General features: G+C 43.6%; 2 protein-coding genes across 2 annotated transcripts in view; both read right to left on the bottom strand.

Annotated features, from left to right (window-relative positions):
• The window catches only part of LOC109571940 (zinc finger protein 665-like), a 348,725-nt gene that overhangs the window by 173,603 nt on the left and 152,649 nt on the right, over nt 1–22,473 (bottom strand). The gene's annotated exons all lie outside the window — the stretch shown is intronic.
• Nucleotides 1,927–21,991, bottom strand: LOC109571813 (uncharacterized). The gene is made up of 6 exons (XM_070770239.1): nt 21,778–21,991; nt 18,565–18,673; nt 13,668–13,743; nt 9,981–10,107; nt 4,525–4,601; nt 1,927–3,576 (listed from the first exon to the last, which is right to left on the bottom strand). The coding sequence occupies exons 1-6, from the start codon at nt 21,989–21,991 to the stop codon at nt 3,556–3,558; spliced, it is 624 nt and encodes a 207-aa protein (XP_070626340.1). The 3' UTR covers nt 1,927–3,555.

Raw genomic sequence — 22,473 nt, 5'->3', positions numbered from 1 at the left:
CCCTCTGATGAACTGCAAGTTGTGTGCTTCGAGTATAGCCACGGCCACATACATCACATTTATATGGTTTCTCTCCAGTATGAAGGATCTGATGAACTGCATGGCTTTCTTTGCGCGTAAAGGCCTTTCCACATACATCACATTTATATGGTTTCTCTCCAGTATGAGTTCTCTGATGAACTGCAAGGTAACACCTGGAACTGAAGACTTTGCCACATAAAGTACATTTACGTGCTTTCTCATCTGTATGAACTACTTCATGTATTTTTAAGGATGCCCGAGTGAAAAAACGTTTGTCACAGCTGTTACATTGGAAAGGTTTCACTTCAGTATGAATTCTCCGATGAATTCCAAGTTGTCTGTTTCCGGTAAAGCCACGGCCACATACATCGCATTTATATGAATTCTCTCCAGTATGAATTCTCTGATGAATTCCAAGCTTTGACTTTCGAATATAGCCACGGCCACATACATCACATTTATATGGTTTCTCTCCAGTATGAAGGATCTGATGAAGTGCATGGCTTTCTTTGCGAGTAAAGGCCTTTCCACACACATCACATTTATATGGCTTCTCTCCAGTATGAACTCTCTGATGAATTTCAAGTTGTGATTTTCGAGTATAGCCATGGCCACATACATCACATTTATATGGTTTCTCTCCAGTATGAAGGATCTGATGAAGTGCACAGCTTTCTTTGCGAGTAAAGGCCTTTCCACACACATCACATTTATATGGTTTCTCTCCAGTATGAGTTCTCTGATGAACTGCTAAACAACACTTGGAACTGAACATTTTGCCACACAAGTTACATTTACATGCTTTCTCATCTGATTGAACTGCCTGATGTTTATTTAAGGATGACAGTGCAAAAAAAAGTTTGCCACAGTTGTTACATTTGTAAGATTTCACTTCAGTATGAATTCTCTGATGATTTCTAAGTTGTCTCCTTCCAGTAAAGTCACAGCCACATACATCACATTTATATGGCTTCTCTCCAGTATGAACTTTGTGATGAATTCCAAGTTGTGACTTTCGAGTATAGCCACAGCCGCACACAATACATTTATATGGTTTCTCTCCAATATGAATTCTCTGATGAACTGCTAAGTAACACCTAGAACTGAATATTTTGCCACACACATTACATTTACATGCTTTCTCATCTATTTGAACTGCCTGATGTTTACTTAAGGATGACAGTGCAAAAAAACGTTTGCCACAGTTGTTACACTTGTAAGATTTCACCTCAGTATGAATTCTCCGATGAGTTCTAAGTTGTCTGTTTCCAGTAAAACCACAGCCACAAACATCACATTTATAACGATTCTCTCCAGCATGGATTCTCTGATGAACTACAAGTTGTGACTTTCGAGGATAGCCACAGCCACATAAATCACATTTATATGGTTTCTCTCCAGTATGAGTTCTCTGATGAACTGCTAAATAACACCTAGAACTGAACATTTTGCCACACAAATTACATTTACATGCTTTCTCATCTGTTTGAACTGCCTGATGTTTATTTAAGGATGACAGTGCAAAAAAACTTTTGCCACAGGTATTACATTTGTAAGACTTCACTTCAGTATGACTTCTCCGATGAGTTCTAAGTTGTCTCTTTCCATTCAAGTCACAGCCACATACATCACATTTATAAGGGTTCTCTCCAGTATGAACTCTGTGATGAATTACAAGTCGTGACTTTCGAGTATATCCATGGCCACACCTATCACATTTATACGGTTTCTCTCCAGTATGAAGGATCTGATGAAGTGAATGGCTTTGTTTGCGAGTAAAGGCCTTTCCACACACATCACATTTATATGGTTTTTCTCCAGTATGAGTTCTCTGGTGAACTGCTAAATAACACCTGGAACTGAACATTTTGCCACACAAATTACATTTACATGCTTTCTCATCTGTTTGAACTGCTTGATGTTTATTTAAGGAAAACAGTGCAAAAAAACGTTTACCACAATTGTTACATTTGTAAGATTTCACTACAGTATGAGTTCTCCGATGAATTCTAAGTTGTCTCTTTCCAGTAAAGCCACAGCCACATACATTACATTTATAAGGACTCTCTCTTATATGAATTCTCTGATGAATGACAAGTTGTGACTTTCGAGGATAGCCATGGCCACATACATCACATTGATATGGTTTCTCTCCAGTATGAAGTCTCCAATGAATTGCAAGTTGTGTGCTTCGAGTATAGCCACGGCCACATACATCACATTTATATGGTTTCTCTCCAGTATGAAGGATCTTATGAAGTGCATGGCTTTCTTTGCGAGTAAACGCCTGTCCACACACATCACATTTATATGGTTTTTCTCCAGTATGAAGGATCTGATGAAGTACATGGCTTTCTTTACGAGTAAAAGCCTTTCCACAGACATCACATTTATATGGTTTCTCTCCAGTATGAATTCTCTGATGAATTCCAAGTTGTGACTTTCGAATATAGCCACGGCCACACACATCACATTTATATGGTTTCTCTCCAGTATGAAGGATCTGATGAAGTGCACAGCCTTCCTTTCGAGAAAAGGTCTTTCCACACACATCACATGTATATGGCTTCTCTCCAGTATGAACTCTTCGATGAATTCTAAGTTGTGACTTTCGAGTATAGCCACGGCCACATACATCACATTTATATGGTTTCTCTCCAGTATGAAGGATCTGATGAAGTGCACAGCTTTCTTTGCGAGTAAAGGCCTTTCCACACACATCACATTTATATGGCTTCTCTCCAGTATGAGTTCTCCCATGATTTTGAAGGTGTGTCTTGTGCTTAAAGGAATGGCCACATACATCACATTTATATGGTCTCTCTCCAGTATGTACTCTCAAATGAATTTGAAGGGCTGTCTTCTGTTTAAAGCTGTGGCCACATACATCACATTTATACGGTTTCTCTCCAGTATGATTTCTCCGATGAACTGCAAGGCTCTCATTATCATTAAAGGCCTTGCCACCTATGTCAGCTTTATATGGTTTTCTTCCTGTAAGGATTCTTTGATGTCTAGTGAGTTCTGAGTGCTGAAGAAAGGTTAAGCCACAATCACGAGTTTTGTCAGATTTTTTCTTGTATGCTTCCCGGTCTGGGGCCTGTTCTGAGGGATGCACAACAGGATTCTCATTATAAGAAATGCCTTTGCGGACACTACAAGTTCTCTGAATTGGCAAAACTGAGGTGCTACTGTTGATATTCTTCACAACTCGACTACATTCAAAAATTGTCCCTTCAGACTGAAGCATTTGCAATTCATCATGAAAGCTTGATCTGAGCCTTTCAACAGGCTTATCTGCTGCATCATTTCTACTCTGATGATCTTTTCCATCAGTGAGATTTTTGTTATGGGATATAGATATTCCATTGTCACTTCTTTCATCATCTGTCCACAGATACTCAAAACCATGCACAGTTTTCTCTATCTTCCTGAGGAAAAAATCTTTGATTTCATGGGTTTCAGCTCTTCCAAACATCACTGTTTGAAAATTTTTTCCTTTTCCACTGTTTCCTTTTGCTTGTAATTTCTTGGTCATATGTATATGAGACACATCTACAAGATATAAAGAACATAGGTATCCTATTAATTACAATTCATTAATAAATTCTTTCATATTGAACACATATTATACCAAAAGTCATACCCATCCTGAACTGAATTAAGAAACTTTCCGATGATGAACTTAGAAATATAAGCAACATTTACAAAGAAATAGAACTTGTTAACAAAAAAAGTCATCACGCATAATTCAAATTAATTTTAGCATAGCCAAGTTTCAAAGATGCAATCAGGAAAATATTCATTTTACGCAAACTCATGTCAAGTCTCAAAGAAAAAGGTATTTTCCCACCATGACCTCAAAGCTCATTCTACTTGGCAGTAAACACGCTTCTGTCTCATAATTGAGGAGAAAAAACACTAAAAATTCCATGGACAAGGAGATTGGCAGGCTACACTCCATATCACAAGGAGTCAGACAGGACTGAGGGACTGACCAAGCAAGGATCAAAAAGGCAGTACCCTGTAATGGTAAATAATCCAAAGGAAGCATTCTAACGAATATTGTAAAACATAAATGGCAGTTGACGACTGTTCAACAAGCACTGCATAGTGAAAATAAAGAATCTGTTAAAACAGCTCCACCCCCCACCCCCACTCCCCATCACAAGGCTCATGACATCTTACTTCCCTGACCATGGATTAAACCCAGGATCTCTGCAGTGAAAATGCCGAATCCTGTCCACTGGACTGTCAGGGAATTCCCTAAAATAATTTTAAAAACAAAAGAAAGAACACTTTTCTAAATACCTCCTATAAATCTATAAGCAAACAGACATATAGACTTTTTATAACAAGAAGGGGTTCATGTCAGTTATACTGTGTAAAACATAAAGACCATCATCTTCTAATGACAAAAAATTAAAAAAATGAAACATTCTTTACTTAAATAACAACCATTCAATACAGCAATTGCCTATCTATACAGAATCCTTAACTTACTCGGTTCATGAGCTCCAAGATACATGTAAAAGAACAAGCTTTGGGGACTTCCTTATGGCTCAGAGGTAAAGAACCTGCTATAAAAAAAAGGAATATTATTTGAAAACTTATTAACTAGAGTCAGAGGCAAACTCTTGGAAAGGAAATATAAACTAACAATATGCAGTATGTAATGCAGACAAAGAGACATACTACAATAACCATGACATGAAGTAAATAGACATTTTATGTAAAAGTAACCTTTGAGGCAAATTTCCTGATGGTCCAGTGGATAGCATTACATGATTACACTGTAGGGTTACAGATTCCATCCCTGAATGGAGAACTATGATCACATCTGCCACATGGTTCAGGAAAAAAAAAGTAACTTCTGACCTTTTCAGTAAAACAGTCAAAATTCTATAATAACTAAAAGCATGAATTAACTCAATTTTTCAAATAAAGATAGTGGATACACAGGGTTCATGTACACAACCCATGGTACATGAAAGGAATGAGCAAAGCAAGACTGAAACCCAGACCTACAGATTCATATATGTTCTTAACCACCAGGGCCCACTTGGGCAAAGCAGATTACAAAAGGTTACAACAAACTCCAGGAGTTTAAAAAGATAAGGTCAAGTGAGACACAAGAACTGATCTGTGTAACTAACAGCCTTACTCAGCCATCTCACCTAGAAATGGTTTCCGAGGTACCACCCCCAACATTTCAATTCAGGTCGTGTCCTGAAAATGTGGTTCAGTGGATGAGCACGGGTCATTTTGTACCGTATGAGCAAGGAGGGAACATGCAGCCTGATTCATATATGCATCACTGGGGATCCAAGACAAGACCTCAATGTCCACTGTCCTTACAGGTTTCCTGAGTTAGAATCACAGAAGATCCAAACCACATTCCTGTTACTTACACCCCTGAAGGTTTTAGTAAATGCAGTAACAATAGGACTAGCTGAGGGCTCCGAACAGGAAGACAGGTTGAAGGCAGCTCTGTGTAGGATCTGAGACACCAAATGCAATTGAAGAGCTGCCAGTCTTTCCCCTTCTTCCAATGAGGTCTCCCACGTGCAGCAAATAGGAAGAGAACCAGGCTGGCTCCAAGGATTATGGCTCTGGAGGTGTTATCGTTGCTCTACATGGACCAAAAGTGGACATCCCATGGAATCCAGCACAGAAGGGGGACAAAGAGGAAACAGACCCCTTTGAAACACTTCATTACATGCTCCCCAAAGTGAAGCAACAACATTAACAGGAGTCAAATGACACACTGTAAAGATCATATAAAGACCTACCCTTTGGGACTTCTGTCTTTGGAATCCAATTTCCATAAACCTCTCACTCTTTTTTTCCTTAAATGACTTTTTTCATTTATAAAGAGCCACTTGTAAACCAGACTTAATTTGTTTTTCCCTAATAAAATATAATTTTCACATAGGAGACAGATGGGCTACAGGTTGAATATCTACAATTAGTCTCTTCATCTCTGTACTTGCTGAGATAAGACATAGCTGGCCTCCAGTTGAGGAATCTATAGGAATCTATAACAAAAACAGGGTAAATGGCCAGTCTTTGTCTCTTACCTCAAGGGAATAATCATGGCAAGGACAAAGGAAGGAAAAAACCCTTTCTATTAAGGGAGACACTACACATCTGACAAAAGTTCGTTGAGGTCAAGTCAGAGGATAATTCCAGGCCATAATGAGTCTTGGTCCTCCCAGAAGCCTTCACTCTGAGATTCATCTTGGCTAGGGTATGCGTCTGCACCCCAGGGGAGAGTGCTGAGACAAATTAACCAGAGGGGACAAAGGAAGGTGACTGGCCTGAGGGCACACGAAGACCTGGAAAACTGTACCTTTCTAAAGAATTGACACTTCCCAAAGGTGGGGCTCTCTCTCTGAGCTAGCCCATGTGTCTTTCTGCATGTACTTTTCCTTTCAATAAACTTTTTCCTTTACTCTTTACCTTGTGCCTCTTCATCTGAATTCTTTCTTGACCAGGCAGGCAAGACTAGGGACCTTAGCCCTAACTGTTGGCTGCTGTGGTCCAATGATCAGGACTCTCGGTGTGAGAAACAAAAACATTGCTTCCAGCTTCCGCTCACTGCTATGAGCATCCAAACTCAATTTCATTTCTCATACCTTTTTTACTGAAAACACCCATCTTACTTTCCTTAAGCAACTATGAACTGTGCTTTCTATTAGCATTTTCTAGATTAGTGAACAAAAATACCAGTGATAGCTTCTAAAAACTAGACAGCATCTCAGAATAGTCATCAATAGTCCAAAATCTCTCAGTGTAATACAATAGAAGTACTACACAATGTGGATGACTCAAGATATGTCTTTATTAGATGAGCAAACATTAATACTACATATTTAATATCGAATATTTCTCAGTTCACATGAACCTGATTTGTACGCACTTACTGTTTTTTTTTAATTTATTTATTATTTTTGGCTTCAATGGATCATTGTTGCTGCTCCATCTTTCTCTCCTTGTGTCGAGCGGGGACTACTCTCTCTAGTTGTGGTGCATAAGCTTCTCATTGTAGTTACTCCTCTTGTGGACCACAAGCACTAGAGCACCAGGGGTTCAGTAGTAGCGCTGCACAGGCTTAGTTGCTCTGTAGCATGTGCAATCTTCCCAGACCAGGGATCGAACCCATCTTCTGCACTGGTAGGTGGATGCTTTACCATTGAGCCAACAACGGTAAGCCAAGTGCTGACTTTCTTGTAAAGCCAATTGAGTAAGAGCTCATTTACAAATAAACCTCAGCAATATTATCCAAAATCAAAGACACACACTGAGACATACATAAATCCAGACAGATTTAAAACGTCTCTCTGACGCTACTGGAGTTGATTGCAATTGCCTCCTCCAGGGGATCTTCCCTAGCCAGGGATTGAACCCACATCTCCTGTGTCTCACACACTGGCAGGCAGCTTCTTTACCACTAGTCATCTCGGATCCCTGGTAAAGGTTAACTTCAAGCTTTTCTGTAGGCAGGGCTTTTTAAGAAGCTAGCTGTTTTTATTCCATATGCAAAAAGAAATTGTTTTGTACTCTCAAAGAAAAAAGAAAAATCATTTTAACCAGTATTCTCCAGACTCTAAAGAATATCACAGCAATCCCTGTGTCAAAAACGCTATCATCCCTTTCTATAGTCACAGTTTTATATCTAAAATACAGATCAAATAGTTCTCAAATTGACTGTGGTAACAGGGACACATGGATGATGAAAATCTTGGATTGTCCCTCTGGGTAGATGTGGGTCTTCACTTGATCAGAACAATCTGAAGGGGTAAAGAAATTTGCCAGAGTGGGGACAGCAGTGGGGGAAGCTGCCCACCCCCCACCCCCGCCCCCACTGAGAGACAGGGGAAGTTAGCTTCATCAGGGGACTAGCTGATGGAGAGGGAGACAGAGGGATTGAGAGGGGTGAAAGGCCACAACAGGACAAAGATTGTTAACAGAGACAGAAAGGGCAGTGGTGGACACTGTTAAAGCTGTGGGTCAGCTCAAGAGAGAGCCCACTTAAAAATTGAGGAGCTGATCAACTGAAATATAATTTGAAATTGTAACATGGACAATCATCCTCACCAATTGCACAATTCTGTTTCCAGGTGTAACTTCTTTTCAACAATTTTAATTTACCTTTATGTACCTCACATTACTTCACTGGTGGCTCAGCTGGTAAAGAATCCTCCTGCAATGAAGGGGAGACCTGGGTTTCCCCTTCCCAACCCAGGAAGATCCCCTGAAGAAGGGAAAGGTTACCCACTCCAATATTCTGGCCTGCAGAATTCCATGGACTCTATATTCCATGGGGTTGCAAAGAGTCCAACAGGACTGAGCGACTTTCACTTTCATTTTATGTACCTTATGATAGGAGAGGAGGATTCATCCAGTAGGGCAGATTCTTATCCTTTCTCAATGGGCAATAGTCACAAACATTTAGTAACTTCTAAGGGTACAGCTCTCTTTATTTAAGGTTCCAATTCTCGCACCATCCAGTGTAGACGTCCCTCCCATGTATGAGCTAACTAGTAGTAAGGCGAACCTTCACATTAGGGAATAAAAACTTCATCAACCTTAATCTCCTTTTTCCTACAAAGTGGCATTCTGTCTCACAAATACTGCTCACAGGGCCAATTAAAGTTTTGCCAAAAGTTGTCACTTTTGTCTCAGGTTCAAAGATTTGTTACCAAAATTAGTGACTTGTTCTGTACAAATAAATAATACACATACTTATAGAATTATCAAGCTGACTTTCAATATGCTAACAATAAAAGCAAAGAGAAGTAGAAAGAGCAGAAGATACATCACCAAATTGGGTTCTGACCAACATCCAGACTCAAACAGCACTGGGAAGTCCTGGGACACAGGCCATCTGGAGACCCAGTGGGGAAAAAGTCCCAGGCAGCATATTACAGTCCTGGGTGAGACTTCAAAGATTGCAGTTTGGGGTTCCCCCTTATAATCCCAGGATGCTATCTGTTATCATCAGCAATCTGTGAGCAAACAGCACCTCTGTTTTTCTGTTAATGGTATTTGTTTGTCTTACAAAACCTATAATGTTGCTAAACCTGGGGATGAGTAGGCCAGGGCCCCTCCAAGGCCTCGACAATCTCAAGATTTGTCCCCTGTCTCATCTCTGGTGCTGCAAGCCTTGCACTCACAGCAGGCAGTCAGGGCACTCACAGTCAGGGCAGTGTCCAGCCAGGTTAGAAGCAAGCTCAGAGGTCTGCTTTAGAGAGGACCTAGACCCTGTGCCTCCTGCATTGCCAGGTGTAGAATCCCACCTCTTTTGTCAGCCAAGAAGTGATGGACAATATAGACAGACAGAAAAATATTCACAAATTAACTTACTATCAGCGTCCTTCTGAATGCACAGGAAACAGTATAATATACAGTATAATACAGATAACTGGGCTTCCACAGGGCTCAAAGGTAAAGTATCCACCTGCCACGCAGGAGACGTGGGTTAGACCCCTGAGAGTGAAGATCCCCCTGGATTAGGGCATGGGAACCTACTCCAGTATTCTTGCCAGGAGAATACCATGGACAGAGGAGCCTGGAGGGCTACGGTCCACTGGGTCGCAAAGAGTCAAGCACGACTGTACCAACTGAGCACACAGGCATCCATGTATTTAGTTCCTTTCCAAGAACTACTGAACTAAGAACACAGGGGTAGAAAACAGGGAATTCGATATTTCAAAGTTGGAAATCAGCTTTATAAATACTCAAGCTGTGGAGAAACTTGTGTATCACACAGTGTGCAGATCACCTGAAGAAAGGACGAGCTTAAACACCTCATGCCAGTCACAAAGTTTTTTCAAGTCTGAATCAACAAGACTATGAACTCAGTCAAGCAAAACACGGGCTGCCAAGAGACACAGAGGGAAAACACAGAGATACCCCCAAACCAAATTCCAACTTCACAGGGAAGCGATCCTCACCCACAGACAGCAGGTTCCTGTAGGTCTCCTCCATCACATCCCAGTACAAGGCCCTCTGAGCAGGGTCCAGGCATTCCCACTCCTCTGGAGTGAACTTGATGTCCACATCCTCAACGGTCAACTGTGTCTGAAATGAAAGCATATTTCACTAACAGGCACTCAGGAGGATTCTTATTTTCACACAAAATGAGAAAAGGTGAGAGGGGTAAGGATCAATTCAGGTAATGTAACATTCTGATAGATCCATTAAAAGCTATTTGGACAAACTGTGGCTCTCTAATTTCCTGTTGATTCATAAGACTATGACATCTTCCAATCAATATGAATTTGTCACTTGTGTGGACAATACATGAAGAATATACAGATAAAATTCAATCCGTGAGTTGTCTATGCAGAAGTGTTACACTCTACAAACTAAGTGACATTCACTATCTAGATGAGTTACAGCAAGACCGGTGTCTTCAGAGACACAAAGTCCACAGCGGCTTTCAAAGAACACACACTGCGATGATTATGATGTCATCACACTGATGACAGTGTTTCAGCACTTCCTACACACTAAGCATTACTCTAAAGATTTTACACAGATGAACTTATCATCAACATGACAGTACGTTAGAGAAAGATCTGTGTCCATCTTACTGGAGCGAAAATTCTGTCATTCTAAGAATTCGCTCAGATCAAACAGTTAAGAAATGAGGCAACAGCACCTGAGGTCAGGTGGTTGTGACTGACGACTGAATCTAAGGAATCAGTGAGTTAAGTACCAGAGCAGCAAACTGCATCCAGAGAGAGTTCCCTGAGAATACCTGAAACAAGTTCAAGAAAGCTGAAGTGCAATGGAGGTGTAGAATCCCAGATCTTTTGTCAGCCATGGAAAGACAGACATGATAGATGGACAGAAAAATATTCACAAATTAATTTACTATCTACCTCCTTCTGAATGCACAGGGAACACTATAACATGCAGTATCATATGTAGGTATCTGGGTTGCCCTAAGGCTCAGTGGTAAAGAATCCGCCTGCAATGCAGGGTACAGGGTGTTGATATCTCCGGGGGGAAGATCCCCCTGGAGGAGGGCATGGCAACCCACTCCCATATTCTTGCCTGGAGAATTCCAGGGATAGAGAAGCCTGAAGGGTTATGTATGGCCCATTGGGTCACAAAGAGTCGGACACGACTATAGGATAAATGGTCACTGTACAGGGTCACCCGCTCTTCCCACCAACCATACGATGTCAATATTCTTACTACTGTTTCCATCATTCACGTAATGAGGTAAAAAAAACTTAAGGGAATGGAAAACACTTCAGATACAATTTCAACTGCTACAAAGCATAAAACATGTTTATGAGATGATGTTCTGTAATAAAACCATGGAATTACAGATCCATGCACTCACATATGCAAATGTAAACACACAACTGGTTGAAACAAGGAAGACCTGTCTATTTTTCCTTTCAATCCAAATTTACTGAATGTCAACATGGGCCCCAAACTGGGAGTACAGCAGTGAACATAATGGAGCTTACAGTCTAGCAGCCAGCCACCCAATTACATCCATAATTTTAAAGTTACTATTGCAACATGTGCTCTGAAACAGGCCTGGTGCTAACAGATTTATTGGAAAGTCTTGACATACATCAAGAAATCACACAAGGTCTCCATGAGGAGGAAACAGTTAGGATTGGCAAGGTGGGAAAGAGTGTTGCAAGCAGAGAGAACAGCCTGAGTACTGGCTCTGAGGCAGGAAGGTATTTAGTGAACAGAAAGTCAGCCAGTCTATCTGGGACACAGGGAATGAAGAGGGGTGATGCCAGGTAGAGGCTGCTTTCTACAAGGTCTTTGGATTTAGGACTTTATTCCAAAAGTAACTAGAAGTCACCAAAGAATCTGCAGGAGGTAAATCAGAGGTTTAGATTTGTTTTTCAGAGCTCACTCTGCTGTGTGTGGAGGTTGTTGTTGCTTAGTTGCTCAGTCGGGTCAGATCTTTTCGACCTCATGGTAGCCCACCATGCTCCTCTGTTCATGGGATTTTCAGGCAAGAATACTGGACAGAGTGGCCATTTCCTACTCCAAGGTGATGCCTTTTGACACATTCTGGGATGACACTCTCATTTTCTTTTATTCATGTGTATTTCAGCATCTTTGGGACATTAAAAATGAATCAATTGTACTTCTGTAATTTGTCCACATTCTATGTCTTTTTTAAAAGTTAATTATTTTGGTTTTGCTGGGCCTTTGTTGCTGTGAGGAGGCTTTCAGTACTTGCAGCTGCAGTGCATGGGCGTCTCATGTTTTGGAGCACAGGGTCTAAAGTGTGTGGGTTTCAGTAGTTATGGTTCCCGGGCTCCAGAGCTCACACTCAGTAGTTGTGGCACATGACCATAGTTGCTCTAAGGCATCTTCCTGGACACGGGATGGGACCCGTGCACCGTACATTGGCAGGCACATTGTTATCCACTGTACCACCAGGGAAATCCTCAACATTATCTTATACTACTTCAAAAAAATGAAAAACAAGGAGGAAATAATATACAGAAGATTTATTCTAATCAGAATAAAAATACCTGTATTTACAAATAACATGAGGGCTTCCATGGTGGCTCTGTGGTGAAGAATCCACTGGCCAGTGCAAGAGACCCGGGTTTGATATCTGGACCAGTAACATCCCACATGCCAAGGGGCAAATAAGCCTGTGAGCCTCAATTTCTGAGCCAGAGCTCTAGGGTCCAGTAGGTGAAACTACTGAAGCCAGTGCGCTCTAGAGCATGTGCTGCAAGATGAGAGAAGCCACCACAATGAGGGGCCCACACACCACAACTAGAGAGTGGCCACCACACACCAGAACTAGATAAAAGCCACTGAAGCAATGAAAAGCCAATATAGCAGAAAAGTATATTTAAATATAATAATATGATATTATTGTTAGTGATATGTATGTAGTTATTAACAAAATCCAAAGTTTATCTTTTTATTCCATGAGCATGCCATCAAGATTAGGAAAGTTGGAGGAATTCCCTATCAGTCCAGGGTTTAAGAGCTCGCACTTCCACCACAGGGTTTCAGGTTCAATGCCTCTTCAAGGAACTAAGACCCTGCAAGCTGCATCGTGCAGCCAAAAAGGAAGAATAAATAATCAGCAAACTACATTTCATAGTTTAAAAACACTCTCTAGCACTTAGGTCTGTTTCTGAACTTTCCATTTCACTCCCAAACACTTAAAATTTTCAAGGAGGTCCTAATTTAGTTTTAAATGTACTATAAAAAGTCAGGACTGATTCCCCCTCCTTGGCCTCTTTTCCAGATTTCAGCATGTACTGTGGATGTTAGTACCTCACATCTATGTGCAGCTTCTTTACCCTGGTTGACAGAGAGCAGACAGGGCATCCGGATGGGCCCTAAGCAATCCCTGCTGCCCAACAGCACTGAGACCCTCTCTCCAATCGGTGGGTGAGAAGTCCTTCCCAGAACAGTGGCCAAGGGATCCTCCTCACAAGGGCCAGGTCACCGGGTCATGGGGAGATGGGATCTAAGTGGAGACAACTGGCCCTGAGAGAAGGCCCGGGTGAGTGTGCATGTACAGGAGTCAGACAGGACACTTCAGAGTCAGAGAAGATTAGCCAGTCCAAAGACAGGTATTTCAGGAGGGACAGATTGAGAATCAACTGAGAATATGACCTTACCTGAGAAAGAGTCATGCCTGACTTGTTTTCTTTCATCTTCCTCCTCTTCTGGGCTTCACCCTCAGGTAACACGAATCTTCAAGGCGTATCAAAAAGGTGGAAAACATGGTGTTTAATGTTTAGAGTCAACACACTCCCTTCCTGAGCCCCAACCCCACACACAGGGAAGCCCTCTCCATGAGGAACAGACAGTCCTCTGTGCCCATTGTCTCAGGAGGACTCAGGACCGTCAACTCCCGCACAGAGTCCAACACAGGACTTTCCCACACTTTCCCTCGGATCACACTCCCCTCCTGGTGAGGCCTCAAGTACACAGCAGCAGGGGGTACCTCCGCTGACCCCACAATCCCCTCAGGTCACACAGCAGGCCCTGGTCCAGCCCCACTCAGAGCAGAGCGCCCTCCCCTCCCCCAGGGCCTGATCTCAGTCTCAGAAGTGGAGGCTAAGAGCCCTGGGCTCAATGTAGATTGGAAACATCCGCGGAGAACCTGAGGAGCGTATCTGATGGGGAGAGGGGACAAAACATGCCCAGGCAAAATGCCTCATGATCTCATGTGAAGCCTGGGTTGAACGCCACTCAAGGATTCAAGTCCAGCCTACATGCCACTTTCTTCTTTACCAGCTTTACTGACATAGAACGGCCTATCAAGAAGGTGTTGTGTATACATTCCATGCACGTTGTGACCATGTGACACATGTATACACTTTGAAATATTTATCACAGACCACTAACCAGCACATCCATCACCTCCAAATTCCCATGGTTTGTGTGTGGTGACAACACCGACGATTTATTCTCCTGTCAAATTTCCAGTAACACAGGATTAACTACGGTCAGCATGCTGCACATACCTCCCCAGGACACACTCATTTTACAACTCAAATCTGTACCTTTTGACCAACATCTCCCCATCTTGCCAACCTCCCAGCCCCAGATAACCACCATCCAACTAGAAAATCACTCTGCTACTAGTGATTTTCACTTTTTCACATTCCACATAATGGAAGCACATATTGAATCAGGCTTTTCCTGTCTGTCTTAATTCACTTAGCACAATGTTTTCTACATTCATCCAATTGTCCCAAGTGACAAAAATCGTAATTTTTATGGGTGCACAATATGTCATTATATACGTGTGTGTTCGCTTGTGTGTATGTTACTGACCTGGAACCTGGACTCTTTAATCAACTGCATTAATTAAGAGACCAAAGGAGAAATTCAGGGAATTTCTTTATTTTGACTTTATTTTGACTCCTGCTACAGTAAGGTGGAGCTAGAATAAGAAGTGTGTGCCCATTGCACAGTCCTAGTGCCCATTGCACAGTCCTAGTCCTCACCCCGAGAGTGAAATGCTGAAAGCATCCTGGGAGGAACAGAAACACGGTGCACCCTCCATGAAGGGAAAACAGGAACCACTCCAAATAATTAAAGGAGAAGGGCATGCTTGATGAAGGTGATACAGAGGCAGTAAACATGGCTAACTTGACAGTGAATATCAGAAGGAGATGCGGAGACCTCGCTAGTCTAGAGCTGAAGGAACAGAAAGAGAAAGAGCCACGGTCACAATTTAATGACCAAAGGTAGGAGAAAAACCTAAGATCCGAGACAGAGAAGGTTTTGGTGTCTATGAACAAGGACTACATAAATGTGACCAGGACAGACTGACCATGAGAACAGGGTCAGCTCCCAGGATGAGGCTGGAGACCCTGGCAGCGACCTGAGGATGACAAAGGGCTGTGGAGCCACCTGAGGAGTCAAGATGCTGCTCTGAGGACACCGGGAAGCCAGTGGAGGTGGGAGGCCTCCCTTCACATCGACCTTTATTCACAGAAGACAGCTCATGATTCTCTCTGACTCTGAGCCTATGCTCCCATCTCCATCCTACAGTTGTCCTTTGCATTGTGGAAAACTGGGATTCATTTCAAATTCTAATAACAAGTGGGAACTCCCTCCAAGAAAAACTGCCACACACAGTCACACACCCAATTTGGCCAATCATTTCAGGAGTCACTTTTGCTCAGCTTCTGGGCCTGAGTAAATATCAGATGAACTCATAGCTCACTAGTCACCAGACCACATGAAAGAGAGGAAAACAGACCATCATACTAACTGGTTAAATTTGGTCCTGATTCAAGGAAAAAGATCACTGACATCCTTATTAAGTACTCATCAAAATAGTTTACAATTATTTACTAGTTACCAAAAAAATGTTTCCAAGATAGAATGTAAAGAGAAGACAGGAAATGGGCTTCAAATAAATGTGAAGCAAACCTAAGTTAATCGGCTTATTAAAAATTTTTTCATTGAAAAACTCTGGTGCAAAGTGGAGAAAAATAAAAACCAATTGATAAGACAGCATATTTACAAAAGAATAACATGAACTAATTTCAGGAGACCACGAAATCTTTTCAGATGTGAATACTTGTTTACAACAAAGTAGATATTGAAATGAACTAATCTTTAACCCAAGCTAAAAAAGAATTAAATGTAAACAAAGGAGAAAGCAAAAAGGAGAGCCATTACTAAGAACATGTTTAAAGTTCCTTGAAAAGGTACCATGCCGTAACAGTCTGTCAATTCTTTAACCACTTCTCCTCTCCCACAACCTCTACTCCACACCAGGAAAAGGGAAGCGAGTGACCCACCTCTGTGAGTCAAGTCACTGCCTTACTCCCCAATTCAACAGACTCTGCACATGGATATTATCTTTCAATACAAATAATTACAACAACCACAAGCCTTACAGACAGAAGTATTGCAATTCCCATCCTCCTCTGTATAATTCAAAGGAGCAAGATTTAAATTTATTAGATTGTAAAGCTAGAAATCAATATATCATGACTTAATTCTTTATTCAATCGATTCAGCACTCTTCTGGATTTAGTCTGCACCACCACCTGCACACTACTTATTTTCACTTCATTTGGTTTATCTGTTTCCCTATTTCTTTCTCTGTCTCCCTTTGTCTTCTCCTCGGTTCTCCTGCTGTGCCTGGCCTCTTCTCTACTTCTTCCCTGACTCCCATCTGGCCTCTCTCTGCCATCTGTTCCCCATAAAGATGCTTTCTCTCCAACCTCCCTGATAATCCAAAATCTCCCTGTATTTCTGCCTTTCTTCCTCCACGTCTGCCCTCCGCTTCTCCCAACTCTTTGGCACCTCCAAGTGCAATGCTTCCTTTCAGCTCACTTTCTTTCTCAGCTCCTCCAATCACTCAGTTCAGTTGCTCAGTCGAGTCGGATTCTGGGACCCCATGGACTGCAGCATGCCAGGCTTCCCTGTCCATCACCAACTCCCGGAGTTTGCTCAAACTCATGTCCATCCAGTCGGTGATGCCGGCCCTTTCTCCTCCCACCTTCAATCTTATCCAGCAACAGTCTTTTCCAGTGACTCAGTTCTTCTCATCAGGAGCCGAAAGTATTGAACCTTCAGCTTGAGCATCAGCCCTTCCAATGAATATTCAGGACACATTTCCATTAGGATTGAGCCGTTTGGTCTCCCTGCAGTCTAAGGGACTCTCTAGAGTCTTCTCCAACACTACAGTTCAAAACCATCAACCCTTCGGCGCTCAGCTTTCTTTATGGTCCAACTCTCATAACCACACGTAACTATTGGAAAAACCACAGCTTTGACTATAGACTTTTGTCCACAAAGTAATGTCTCTGCTTTTTAATACGCTGTCTAGGTTGGTCATAGTTTTTCTATCAAGGAGTAAGCATCTTTTAATTTCATAGTTGCAGTCACCATCTACAGTGATTTTGGAGCCCAGGAAAATAAAGTCTGTCACTGTTTCTGTTCACTAGTACTCTGCCAGCATGATATTGTCTGTAGATCAAGGTTCCAACTCTTGTATCCCCTTTTCCGGCTCTCTGTGTGAACTGCCTCTCCCCTGTCGCCCTCTTTAGGATACGTGATTTACAGCCCGTCTCCCTTGAAGGTTATGGAAGGAGCCGGCAGAGGGTCAGATAGGTTACACAGCATCCCTGGACATGAATTTGAGCAGACTCTGGGAGATACAGGGGTCGCAAAGACTCACACTCAACACCACCATCTCCATATGTTGCTCACCTTTAACTTTCTGGAGATGCTGCTTTTCTCTAAACTTCTCTTCTTTACCCACCGTTACCGTCAAGGCTCTTTCATGTGCTATCTCTTCGCAAGTCCCTCACCAATCCTCTTCATTGCCATCGCTTTTCCCTCATGATATTTTCAATTTTCTATTTCCCTCGAGGTCGCCGTCTGCTTCTCCTGACCCACCCTGGCCTATTTGCAGGGATGGCAACTGAATAAGAAGCCCCCTCCCGCAAGAGCCAAATTCCAGCGGGTTTTATTTGGGACACAGAACCATGGGTGTCACGTGGCTGGCCCAGGAACCTCCCCACACGGGGTCGGGGGAAACGGTCTAAGAAACGAATGCCTGAGGGACAGAACTACCGGCCAGATGAGACGCGACGGCTGAGCGGCTGGGAGTTTCAGGAGCGGGGCGGGCTCTCCAGAATCCCGGGACCTGGGAGAGAACCGGGCCTCTCCGGGAGCAGGGGCCGGCGCGGCCTCTTGGGAGCGACAGCGCGAGCCTGGGGACCGCAGAGCGAATAAACCCACATCGCCCAAGAGAATTTCACGCGGTGCAGGAAGGGCAGAGGAGTCACTGAGATCAGAAATTAGTTTTAAGCAGCAAAGAGTTGCGAAATGAGACGTCTCAGGGAACAAACGCCGGCATCCGCTTCAGAGCGAGTTTAAAGCAAAATGGAGGCGCCTCTTCGCCACACAGGGAAATCTGAATTTGCTGGGGGTGGTGGGACGGAAGCGGAGATTTAGATGCAGCAGCGACCCTCAACCCACGGTACAGAAGGAAGACAACTGCGAGAGGAAGACTTGACTAGAAAAAGAGAAACTCACTTTGCGCTGAGACCTCTGCTCGCTGCACTCCGCTTCCGGGTGTGTGACGTTGTGCGCACGCGCAGTAAAAAGGCGGAGCGGCCTGGAGGCGGGGCCGAGCGGAGCCCGGCTGTCAGGGGCGCGGGGCCGGTGAGAAGTCAGGCCTGTGTGGGGACAGTGGCAGGGTGAGGCGGCCAGGGGGCAACGGCCAGGGCCTCACTGCTGAAGGTGGCTGCAGTCAGGAAATGAAAAGACGGCCTGCTCCTTGAAAGGAAAGGTATCATAAAAGTAGACAGTGTATTTTAAAGCAAAGGCATCACTTTGCCAACGAAGATTACTAATGCCAAAGCTGTTGTTTTTCCAGTAACAGGTAGAGATGGGAGAGTCCGTCCATAAAGTTGACCAAAGAATTGATGCTTTTGGATTGTGGTGATAGAGAAGAATCTTGAGAGTCCCTTGGACAACAAGGGGATCAACCAGTCAGTCCTAAAGTAAATCAACCCTGAATATTCACTGGAAGGATTGATGCTGATGCTGAAGCTCCAATACTTTGGCCAATTGATGCAAATATCGGACTCACTGGAAAAGACAATGATCTGGAAAGACTGAGGGCAAGAGGTGAAGGGGGTGACACAGGATGGTTAGATAGCATCACTGACAAAATGGACATGAATTTGAGCAAACTCCAGGAGACAGCGAAGGACAGGGAAGCCTGGCATGCTGCAGTCCATCGGGTTGTAAACTCTGGACACCACTGAGCGAGGGAACAACAGAACACATATACATATATCCATTCTTTTTAAGGTTTTTTCCTCCGTATAGCTCATTACAGAGTATTTAGTAGAATTCCCTGTGGTATATAGTAGGTTCTCATTCCTTATTCACTTTATGCATAGTAGCGAGATGAAGTGAAAGGTCTGTTAATCCACATCTCCCAATTTATTCCTTCACCTCTCACGCCCTGATAACCATACCTTGTTTTGTATGTCAGCACGTCTATTCCTGTTTTGTAGAGAAGTTCATTTGTACCCTTTGTTTAGATTCCACAGATAAGTGATACCATGTGATATATGTCTTTCTCTTCTGCCTCTTGTTGACAGAAAAGCTGAAGTCTCCCAGAACCCAGTGACACACAAGAGAAAGGCTCAAGCACCTACTGGTTAGAACAAAAGAACCACAGACTCAGCGTCTAATAAACACTTCTGAGTTTTTTTTAAGACATTTGTTGATTTCGCTGCATCAGGTCCCATGACTTCATGGCAAATAAACGGGGAAACAGTGGAGTGACAGACTTTATTTTCTTGGCTCCAAAATCACTGTAGATGGTGACCACAGCCATGAAATTCAAACACGTCTGCTCACCTGAAGAAAAGCTATACAAACCTAGACAGAATATTAAAAAGCAGAGTCATTATATTGCTGACAAAGGTCAGTATAGTCACAGATATAGTTTTTCCAGTAGTCACACGTAGATGTGAGAGTTGAAATATACAGAAAGATAAGCACCAAGGAATTGATGCTTTTGAACTGTGTGTTGGAGAGTACCTTGGACGCAAGAAGATCCAACCAGTCCATCCTAAAGGAAATCAGTCCTGAATATTCATTGGAAGGATTGATGCTGAAGCTGAAACTCCAATACTTTAGCCACTTGATGCAAAGAGCTGGCTCATTAGGAAAGACCCTGATGCTGGGAAAGACTGAAGGCAGGAGGAGGAGGAGACAACAGAGGATGAGATGGTTGGATGGCAAGACTGACTCAATGGACAAGAGTTTGAGCAAGTTCTGGGTCATGGTGGAGGACAGGGAAACCTGGCTTGTTGCACTCCATGGGGTTGCAAAGTGTGGGCCATGACTGAGCAACTGAACAACAACAGCATCATAAGCAATCACCTAATGCTACCATTCCAGTAGGAATTTTCTCTGTCTTAGGCTATAAAACTTGGCTGCAAGCCTGGGAAAGTGTTCCACTCTCCCTTGAGCTGACCTTCTGTGCTAACATTGTCATCCAGTCTAATAAACTTTATTCTCCTGCCTTTCGGCCTCATGTCTGGAAATCCTTTTTCAAGCTGTGCACGGACCGTGACAATCACTCTGAAGCACTGGCCTGTCTTACGGGGGACAGAGTCACCTTGAACTTGGTCACACCACTAATCTTGGAACATACCCACTGCCACGCATGGGGCTCAACCAGAGGCTCACACTTGCTTCTTCCCACAGCTCTCCTGCAGACCCCAACACTCCCCTCTACTTTCTCCAATTTTTCACCAGTTTTCATGCACAGCTGAGCAACAGGGCTACACGGCAGAGACCACTGGGCATGGGCATTGCAACAGAAACACACAAGCTGCAACTCCGAGGACACTGGGCACTCAGTATGGAGACCAAGAAGCTGGTCCTCCGGGGAAAACCTGCCAGCAACTGGGGACATCTCAAAGTTTAGCTCCCTGAGATTTGGTTGGATTGAGCTCAGTGAAGAAGTCACAAAGATAGAGAGGCCCCAATGTCACTGCCCAGTGTCCTCCCCCACTTAGACCTAAATGGAAGATACTCCAGCTCTTGAAGGACAGGGGGGCCTCCTTCATAGCCCCTTGGATTCTAAAGCTTCTGGCCACTCTAACCACAGTAAAATCAGTATCCTCCGCTCTGAGCAGATAAACTGCTGGAAGCAATGCGTGCAACAGCCCTCATATGAAGTCTCCCATTAACAGGAATACCATTCCTCAACAGGCTTCTACTCTACAGATCTTTTATTCAATCCGCCAACATGTTGCACACCAAGACCTGAGTCTATTAATAACCCTGTCTCTACATCCCGCACAACTATGTACAGCACTCCTGTTATCATCTTCCCAATTCTAGAACAATCTCCCTTCTCCAATTAATTTTAATTAATGAAGACAACCCACTCCTACTCAACTCCATCAAAGCTCTATTAGCTGGAAGCATTTTCAACGATTTCTTATCTCTGATAGAACGGGTGGGGGAACAAGGAGGTCCGAGGTGACCCAAGACCACGGATATGGAGGAGAGGGGGATACCGCAGGCGCAAGTTAAGAAAAATAAAACATAAAACTACCTCACGATTCCTGGGGCGACCGCACCTACCAATAGCTGGCTTCAGAATTTGCTGTAAACTCAGCAAACTCTACACCCTGCGTCGTGTAGAGACGCCAAAATCTCCTCCTGCCTTGTTATCAAGACTAAAGCCTCAGCGAGGGGCGGAGCATACGGCACTGGCCTGCCTCTGGGCGTGTGAGGGACGGAAGTAGGACAGGCTTGCGTCTAGATCGTGAGCGGCGGGGCATAGGACCCCCACCCTGCGTCTGGGGTTGCGAGGGGCGGAGCCGAGCGGGGCTGACGTGGCCCGAAATGAACCCAGCGGGGACCAGCCGGACCGAGCGGGGCCTAGAGGACACCAGTACGCTTCTACATTCGGTTCCCGAGGCATCTTATCAGTGTTGAGAAGTACCTGAGGGCTTCCTGGTGGCTCAGACTGGAAAAGAATCTGGCTGCAATGCGGGAGACCTGGGTTCCATCGCCGGGTTGGGAAGATCCCCTGAAGGAGGACGTGGTCATCCACTTCTGTTCTTGCCTGGAGAATCCCGATAGACAGGAGCATGGCTGGCTAGAGTCCGTAGCGTCCCAAGGAGGCGGGCATGACTGAGCGACTAAGAACTCACACGCACACAGAGGATTTTAAACGTCTTGGGTTGCACCATAGATTCTTCATTAGTTTAAATAACTGTAACAGTTTTAAAGTAAAAGCGTAAAATTCTGTGGGATAATTACGTTTGAAACGAAGAAGGTTGTCTCTTAACAATAGGATTCCTGCGGATGAGGCTGAAGCGATTCAGAGGTCAGGGAACTGAAACCTGCTGTGGCCGCACGGCTGAGGGTGCGTGAGGGTTGATGTGAGGCGGTTGTGGGGGT

This window comes from Bos indicus, chromosome 18 (genome assembly GCF_029378745.1).
Source record: "Bos indicus isolate NIAB-ARS_2022 breed Sahiwal x Tharparkar chromosome 18, NIAB-ARS_B.indTharparkar_mat_pri_1.0, whole genome shotgun sequence".
NCBI lineage: Eukaryota > Metazoa > Chordata > Mammalia > Artiodactyla > Bovidae > Bos > Bos indicus.
This window is presented reverse-complemented; position numbering and strand designations above follow the sequence as displayed.

What these genes read in the sequence shown, in the direction of transcription:
- LOC109571813 (XM_070770239.1), bottom strand. Translation starts at nt 21,991, where the DNA reads ATGCCTCGGGAACCGAATGTAGAAGCGTACTGGTGTCCTCTAGGCCCC. An exon ending in AGCAGAGGTCTCAGCGCAAA is followed by an intron (nt 13,744 to 18,564) that starts GTGAGTTTCTCT and finishes TACGCCTTGAAG; the next exon opens with ATTCGTGTTACCTGAGGGTG. An exon ending in TCTTGGAGCTCATGAACCGA is followed by an intron (nt 3,577 to 4,524) that starts GTAAGTTAAGGA and finishes TATATCTTGTAG; the next exon opens with ATGTGTCTCATATACATATG.